The sequence below is a fragment of the Miscanthus floridulus genome, chromosome 8 (genome assembly GCF_019320115.1).
Source record: "Miscanthus floridulus cultivar M001 chromosome 8, ASM1932011v1, whole genome shotgun sequence".
Lineage (NCBI taxonomy): Eukaryota > Viridiplantae > Streptophyta > Magnoliopsida > Poales > Poaceae > Miscanthus > Miscanthus floridulus.
The window spans coordinates 49293705-49302486 of record NC_089587.1 but is presented as its reverse complement, the minus strand read 5'-3'; the positions used below and the strand labels follow the sequence as shown (position 1 = coordinate 49302486).

Sequence of the window (8782 nt, the reverse complement as noted above, 5' to 3'; positions counted from 1 at the left end):
CGAGACCCAGTGGCTCCGGCTCGCACCCGAATGGGCTCGGCAAACAACCCCTTCGTCCGAACGAAAAGGATATGTGAGGGTCGAACAAAAAAGCCAGGGGACCCCTGACCGCCCTCTCGCTCCAGGCGGAGGCTCGGGGGCTCCTCCTGCACCCAAGACAAAGACAAACGACCTAAGCCCATGCTGGAAGTTTCGTTACAAATATGATAAAGGGCACCAAGCCCGTTACGGTCCAGGGGTTTGAAGGCTGGGCCCCCTGAGGTTTCGACAGCCGCCCTAGGGAAATAGAGTCAGGGACGACTATGGGCGAGCCCACGAATGGCCGAGGCCCGAGCAAGCAATCGCTCGGGGCATCCTAAGTCATGTCCGAGACCGGCATGGGAGGTCTCCGAATGGGATCCCACCGTAGGGAGGCACCAAGCCGCTGGGGCCCAGCGAATGGCCTCAGCACCCACTAGAGAAACCCTCCGATACCCTTGGAGTGCGTCTCCAGACCACTAGCCGTCCCCTAGCGAACAGAGCGCGGGCCTCCACTCGGACTTACCCGATAACAGCTCACCGGAAGTGCCACTGCTCAGTGCCCACCGAGGGTAGCCTAGGCACATTCCACCCCTTCTTTCGAGCGAAAAGGAAGCGTGAGGGTCGCACAAAAAATCAGGGGCACCCCTGACCGCCCTCTTGCTTCGTGCAGAGGCCCCAGGGCTCTCCCTGCGACCTTGCCGAAACCCCGCGACCCTAACTCGCACTTGTGGGCTCGGCAAATACGATAAAAACTCCTCACTCAAAACACAAAAAAAGCCCCTGGAGGAGTAAAATCCACTCCTCCAGGGCCTCGGGGGCTACACCCGGTGGGTGCGCTCGCGCGCACCCACCGAAACCTCAAGAAGCGAAACACAATCCCTACAGGGGCCGCTGCAAGCCAAATCTCGACAAACCCTTAGGGAGAGTGCACGCACTCCCCCTAAAGCTCGGGGGCTACTGTCGGGTACCATAAAACGGGGTAGCCCAAGCGTACACCAAAAGGGTCACTTAAATCCCATCAACAACAAAGCTAGAGGGTAAGCCATGGGCCCATCACCAGCCCTGTCCGAGCCCACCGGCTCTCCGCCTCACCTCAGGCCTCGCACGGGAGGTCTCGGCGCCCTGACGCAATCTTTGCCTCGTGCGAGGCCTCTCACGGGAGGCCTCTGCAAGGAGCTCAATCTTCGTCTCGCCCGGGCCCCGTGCGTACAGCCTCGAATGAGACAACTATTCTCCGTATCGCTCGAGGCTGGCTTGTTTATAACCCGTGCTCCCGCCTCGGTCTGTCTTTCTGACAGCAGGTCACGTCCCATTAATGCGTCAACCACTCTCGCAATCTTAGCCGGACGACGGCTCGACACCGTGGAGCGACCAACAAGACAAGGAGTCACATCAACACCATACCGGCTGGGATAAGGCGCAGCGGGGATTACCGGCCACTGTGCTCTGGCGCTGTGCCCACGATCAGCGCCTGAAATGCACTGTGCCCCGTAACTCCCGCCCTGAGGACAACGCAGCATGGGAAATCTGGACCGGGTCATCATCGCCTCCGAACCAGTGTACCAGATCGACCGCTCCCTCCGGGCCTCGGCACTCTACGTCAGGGTCTCAGCTATCTTGGCATTCACGTCTGCCGAGACCCCCCACCGCGGTTCGGCCTCAGCACCCACCAAGCCTCGACCTCGCGCGCAGTCAATCCACAGCGACCCGCACGCTGACCGCCGCGCCCGCTCCGAGGCAGCCCTGAAGCTCCCATGACGCACAGGATCGGATGTGACCAGCACGTCGCCCCAGCGCTCCAAGGACGGACCGCTCCGACGACCACACCGCCACAGGAACAGGCTACAGGGCTCGGACACGCCGCCTCTGTTCACATGACGCCGTATAGTTAGCACATGTACTACCCTTGTCCTCCCTTCAAACTATAAAATGAAAGGACTTGGGCTATTTCTAGGGGGGATACGGGCACCCACCAAAGCAACACTCTGTAACACGCACACTTCCCTGTCGCCTGAGAGCAACGTCTCAGGCAGCCCGCATCACTCCACGCCGAGACCTGGGACTAGCTCCCTCTCTCACCCAGCTTGTAACCCCCCTACTACAAGCACTTCGGTGCAAGGAATACAAGATCAATCTCTCAGACTGGACGTAAAACACGAATTGCCCGAACCAGTATAAATCTTGTGTCTCTTTGCATCACCATCCGGGATCGGGAACACGCAGAACAAATTCACTAGTTGGTTGAGGATCCCCCGGTCCAAAACACCGACAGAAACAGTACAGTTTTTTTTTTGGGGAAAAAGATAGCCGTGTCTGAATTGGTAGATAACATCATGCACACTGGAAAACAAACAGCTAACATACATAGGAGTATTTATTGGGATACCACTAGCTAATAACAAATAAACTGTTCACAAAAAACTAAATAAGAAACTGAAAATTGATAGCTAAATCTTATTGGTATTTAACTAAAGAACTAATCAACTAGGCTATCAGATGGATCCATCTTGGGCTTGCAGTGCTCTTGCATCACCTTTTTGCTGACCTTACTCATCCTAGCCATTGCATCGGCTAGCACAGAAGGCGAAGTTTTCGCAAGATCCATGTACCCTTGGGTCGCCACGACATCTTGCACATTATTCGAACAACACATAAACTCAACACAAGCATGCTTGAGCTTGTCGCAGTGATGCTGATCACCCAAGGCCAGCGTCGTCGCCACGTTCTGCACGTCAAGGTTGTTGCAGAGGATGCTCTGGCAGATCAGCTTCAGCCTCTCGATGGCGTACCTATCCGCCGCCACCAGCAAGTGCCGGACCATGTCGCAGTTCTTGCTGTGATAGTCTCTGGAGAGATCGTCGTTGTGATCCATGGAGTCCGTGTAGACGAAGTAGAGCATCGCTCTGAAGACGTCAGGCTGCATGTCCTCGATGACGATGGGCCGCGTCCCCATCCCCACCTCTCTCATGGGGCCGCAGAGCTCCGCCTTGAACACCGGCGACCGCATGGCGAGCACGAGCCTGTGCGCCGCGAACGTCTCGCCGGCGACGCTGAACGTGACGTCGGCACCTTCCCTGCTCTCCAGCAGGTCGGCGAGCTGCCGCTTGAGGTTGGACAGCGGCACCCGGATGCTGGGGAAGGTCCTGGACTTGGACACCCGGGGCTCCTTCCTGACGGTGACCACGCACTCCATGGTGAGGCGGTCGTTCTTCACGTACGTGCCCTCGAGCTCGCCGCGGCCGATGCACATGCAGTGGCAGACCACCTTGTCCTTCTCCGGGTCCAGCTCCCTCATGATGACCAGCGTCGGGTGCACCGACGTGGACACCCCCGTGGCGGGGTTGACCAGGCGGAGGTCGCAGGAGGCGCGCACCTTGCCGCTCGTGCTGAGGAGGCGGAGGTACGCCGAGACGAAGTCGAAGCCCCCGGCCAGCTCCTCGCCGTAGCCGTCGGGGTAGAAGAAGATCACCCACTGGTGGCTGGCCACGTTGAACACGCCGGATCTGATGAAGTAGTCGGCGCCCATCCCCCGGTGCTTGCTGTACCCGAGGATGTCGAACACGTGCGTGCCCTGCGCCGTCTCCGGCGGCGGGCAAGTCGACGCCGTCTTCACCTGCTGGGTCATCATCATGCTGCCGTGGCCGTGGGGGACCTCAGACCTGCCAGTGCCAGGGAGAGGGTCAGAGAGAGAGAGAGAGAGAGAGAGAGAGAGAGAGAGAGGAATCAACACGACGATAGCAGTGCAAGCGCGCGCGCTCTGTGGATCCGATCCCCGTTCTTGGTTCGGCGGCGCGACACGGATCTGATGAGGATGGGATCAGGAGAAGAAGGTGTCGTGATCTCATTCCTGGACCGGTAGTGGGATGGGGCGGGAGGAGGAGGAGAATCGGAGATCGTGGAGACGATCGAACCTGAGAACACGGCCGGAGGAGACGGCGACAGCGGCGAACAAGGCGACGATCTTGTGGAATCGCACGTCCAAAACTCCCACTTCCGAAATGAAACGGCCGTAACTGACTCGCTGTGATTCTAGTCATCTAGAGTCTTAAGTGGGCCTCTGCCTACCTGTTCAAAGGGGCCCATCAAGAGAATGGGGCCTTGGTTTCGAGTACAAATCCTCCCATTCCTTTCAAATTTCCGAATAACCTCATATAGTTGAAATTAAAGCTTTGGTACGTGACAGTAAAGTGAAGGTTCCAAGTATAATAAGATACTAGGCGAATTCCCCACGTTACTGTGGGAATATAAAAGTAATTTAAATAAAGTTAGGAGAAATAAGATGTAGAAGTAATCACACTAGTGTATAAATAAACTAGATGATGGCCCACGCGACACGTGTTGCTACCAGAATTTTATAGAAGGATTTGTGGATAGTTCGTCTGGATTCAATTGGAAGTGTCAACAATTAGTGTAAATAATTTCAAAGTTGTTATGTACAATAAAAATATAATAATGCTTTTGTAGGGTAAAGAAATAGATAGGATCCATTCAAAATGGGGTAAGTTATAATCACGAAGATACTCCCTCCATCTCAGGATATAAGACATGCACGTATTTCAAAATTTAGACTTTGTTATCTTTGACCAATAATTAGTCTAATAATATAAAAGATTTATAGTATAATAGTGGTAACATTAGATCGTCTGTACAAATACTTTTCAATGATACTTTTGTTGTTGCATAAATTACACACAATAGTATAAATTTATGGTTAAAGTATAATCTTGAAGACCGCACCAAGTCAAATCGTGCCTTATATCTTGACGAGACAAAGGGAGTACATCATTGGATCACCATGATAGAAGTATTAATAATGACATTCCTTCTTGAGTAACAATAATATTTCTAAGTAATAAAATTATAATGATTCTTTTGTAGAGTATAGAAATAGAGATAGGATCCATCCAAAAAGGGATAAGTTATATTCACGAAGATACATCATTAGAAGTACTAATAATGAGATTTCTTCTTTTAATAACCAACAATATTTCAAATTTTAGATAGTGGGTATTGTATTCTACGAATTGAAAATCACTTGATGCAAACTCCGTGGCAATAATTCAGATCAACCCCAGAGAAGCTCGCACTCTCCTAGTACCATCGCAGCATGCATCCTATAGATATAAACCAAATATAATCCATATGGTTCATAATTCAGAAAAAAATGTTAACTAATCTTTGAACTCTAACATGAATAATAAAATAAAAATGTTTGGGCGTAAGAAACCACAATGCCTTCTCAAATGCATCTGTTCGTGCAGAAGAGCAGGTTGTCTTGAGATTCTTATAACCTGGGGATGCTATCACTATATACATCACATCCGAAGTGGTGACAAACTCAAGGCAAGCATCCTTAAGCCTGTCTCAGCTATGTTGATAAGCCAAAGCCAATGTAGCTGCCATGGTCTTCACATCAAGTTTCTCACAAAAAGATGTTTTGACATATCAACTTGGGCCAATACACAGCATTTTTGAAGATAAGCTGCATCCTCATTGTATTGCTAACTCATATCAGTACAAATCTAGTACAAGCCCAATATGAAACTCACAACCTCGTGTCAACACCTGGACTCACCAGCAACTACTGAGATATGCATAGAAACAAAAGTTGTATGCCACTTATTAGATAGGATGAACATGAATATAAGACAGCAGTGGATATTTACACCACCCTTCTACAAATCAAGAACATACTTTTTACAAAGATACGATGCAAACACTAAAAATCACAGTTTGGAAATTTTAGGAGTAAAGTAGCTTCATTCGTTCCCCTCAATGGCAGCATTAGCAAAGCTTTGCTAAATTAGTTTCATGGAAATGCATCCTATCCGTTCTGCCAAAAGGCATTATAAGACAAACTCTAAAGATAAGATGCCAATTTTATGAAAGATATCGAAGGCTCATATAGTACCAGTCACAGAAAACTTGAGGATGGCCTATCTGACACTGCTGAAGAAAGAAACAGTGCCAGCCAAGTTAACTGAGGAAGCATGAGAGCTTTCAGTCTTTACACAGTGATTTAAGCTTATGTTGCTACTGGCCTCATAACTCCAAGAATGTATACCCTAGCAAAAGAAATACTACCAGTGTGTATGGAGTGGCAATATTTTACTTGCCAATGCATCTTATTTTGAATGATTCTTTGTAAATTATGAAAAATTAACTAATCAAACTTTAACACACAAAAAAGACATCATAAATACCAACAAGCAACTAAGCAAGTACCTCGCCTTACATAGATCTCGAGTAAGGTTAATACTTAATAGAACAGAATTTGAAGTCAATCCTAAAGTAGCTTTTAACTATGCACTAAGTACCATGGATGTCAAATCAGCTGTTGGTAACTAACATGGCCGTCCAAAATCACAACTGAGTAGACTTGCTCATGCTTTCTTTTGATTTAGCAACTGAACCTAGCTTAGTTTCTCGAGGGAATGGATGTACACCCAGAGTCCAAGACCAACCAAGTTCAACCCTCTCTGAGGTGAAATTTGGTGCCTATTTCTTCATAATCAAAACCCACATACCTTCTTGGTTGGTTGAGTTTTTATGATTTAAATTGTTATATGCTTGTTTTGTTACATGGAAACATTAATCCAAATGATCATTTTACTCAAGCATATATTGAAAGCACTAGAACCTCCAAAATCATGCATAACATTGTCGATATCGTACTGCTATCAGCATACACAAATCGTAAAACTTAGTGACCAATGAGGTAAAATTGTAACTGTCCAAGCTATCTCATATTTCTCATAGTAATCTCAACAACATTCTAGTCTTGTGCTTAAAGCTATGAGTCTATCATAGCATTGTGCGAAAAAAGTAGTCACTTGTATTTTTAGACATATTAGTATACAGTATAGGACTAAGTATGACACACATGATAGTTCTCAATCAATTCATCTTATACTAGGCTATTCATCCCTAGGTTAAAATTATAATGAGCTGCTCTAGCAAATTCAGACAAGCTATTGTAATAATTTAATAAGAAACACCGGTGGAGCTAAGGCAAGATTCTTATGTTCTACGCAACTTCATCGTCTTCTCAAATGCATCTGCTAGTGCAGAAGGGCAGGTTGTCCTGAGATTCTTGTAGCCTTCGGTTGCTGCCACTGCATCCATCACATCTGAACTGGTGATATATTCAAGGCAAACATCCTGAAGCATGTTGCAGTTATGCTGATAAGCCAAAGCCAATGTAGTGGCCACAGTCATCACATTAAGATTCTCGGCAAGGATGCTTTGACAAATCAACTTGAGCCTATCCAGCCCCGTTCGGCTTGCTGAAACTTGACTGAAAGTGGCTGAAAAACACTGTTCTGGCTGAAATATTGTGAGAGAAAAATACTGTTCTGACGGAAAAAAAGAAGCCGAACAAGCCGGATATAAGATAAGCCGAACGGGGCTCGCAGTTGACAGCTTCCACAAGATCCTTCATGTCAGGCAAAGAATCGGTATAGATAAATTGAAGCAGGACCCTAAACACAGCAGGCTGCATGTCTTCAATGGTCATAAGCTGCGTGCTCCTCTCCCTCATCGGACCAATAGAACTCAGCTTTGAAAACTGGCGACCGCATTGCGAGCACAAGCTTGTGCGCTGTAAAAGTTTCTCCTCCAACGCTGAATGTGACATCTGCACACTCTTCTTCCAACAACTTGCCAAGATGATTTCCAATGTCTGATGGGGGCATCTCAATTTTTGTGGGCAATTTGGTTGCAGATACCTTAGGTTCTGTCATAACAGTGACAATGCATTCGATCACAAGGCGATCATCTCGAAGGTACACCGATGCCTCAAATTCGCTTCGTTTCTTGAACAAGCCATCCTGACGAGCAAACCTACCGACATCACCGGAGTTAAACATTCTAGGCCCTGTCCTATGCAAGGTTTTCATTTTCGAAAATTAAAATTTATCAGGGTCACAGATAAAGAGAATAAACATGATATATCGAAAATATCGGACCAAATTCAAATAAAACTTAATTTGAATTTAAGTAAATTTAAATAAATTTAAATAAAATTTATACGAAAAAGTTATATATTTTTTTATCGGCATCTACGGATAAAAATATTATATCGGAAATATCAGGAGATTTAAGCCGATAAATTTTCCCCTGGTCCTATGCACTGAAGCCGACAGCCCTGTTGTCAGGTCGACCAGCTTCAGGTCGCAGGATGCCCATACCTGAGCCTTCCTTCTCCTTCATGAGCTCGAGATAAACTGAGATGTAATCTTTGTCTTTGATGCTCCCATCCGGGTAGAAGCGGATGGACCACTGGTGGCCTCCGACGAAGAAGGTGCCGGACCTGATGAACTTTTCGTGGCCCATCCCCCTGTGCTTGCTGTAACCGGTGACCTCAAACAAGTGCCTGCCTTGCGCCGTCTCCGGGGTGCACATCGACGCCGTCGTCGGCGTCGGAACATGGCGAGCCATCGACGGCGATGACCACGGCAAGAACTGGCAGAATCGACGCAGCGGCGGCATTAAGCGCGTGACATAGACTTTTTACGGCGAGAAATAAAGAAAGAATCGCAAATTAATTCATCAGAATTCGCGGTACATCCTAGAGGGGAGCGAAGATGAGGTTGTGGAGTAAAATCGAACCTCCCGAAGATGGCGAGCGGCGAGATGCGGGAGTACCCGCGCCCGACGACGGCCGCGTGGGTGCTGGAGGACGCTTCCGCTACCGCCGACGGCGACGGGTTCCTGTGCGATGCGGACGAGATGGGGATCGAGGGCGCGGTGCGGGACGCGG

General features: G+C 48.4%; 1 protein-coding gene and 1 pseudogene across 4 annotated transcripts; both read right to left on the bottom strand.

Moving 5' to 3' along the window:
- Positions 1-2324: 2324 nt before the first annotated feature.
- LOC136476322 (BTB/POZ and MATH domain-containing protein 2-like) lies at positions 2325-4352 on the bottom strand. 4 transcript variants are annotated; one of them, XM_066474105.1, is made up of 3 exons: positions 3933-4352; positions 3750-3823; positions 2325-3680 (listed from the first exon to the last, which is right to left on the bottom strand). In XM_066474105.1, exons 1-3 carry the CDS (start codon positions 4056-4058, stop codon positions 2498-2500), a joined length of 1383 nt encoding a protein of 460 aa, XP_066330202.1. In that variant the 5' UTR covers positions 4059-4352; the 3' UTR covers positions 2325-2497. The 4 variants fall into 4 exon arrangements, with proteins under 4 accessions (XP_066330202.1, XP_066330205.1, XP_066330201.1 ...); XM_066474108.1 differs by having other exon boundaries at positions 3755-3823; positions 3933-3991; XM_066474104.1 differs by having other exon boundaries at positions 2325-3823; positions 3933-4269.
- Positions 4353-4740: 388 nt separating this feature from the next.
- On the bottom strand, positions 4741-8511 carry LOC136476323 (BTB/POZ and MATH domain-containing protein 1-like; annotated as a pseudogene).
- Positions 8512-8782: the final 271 nt, after the last annotated feature.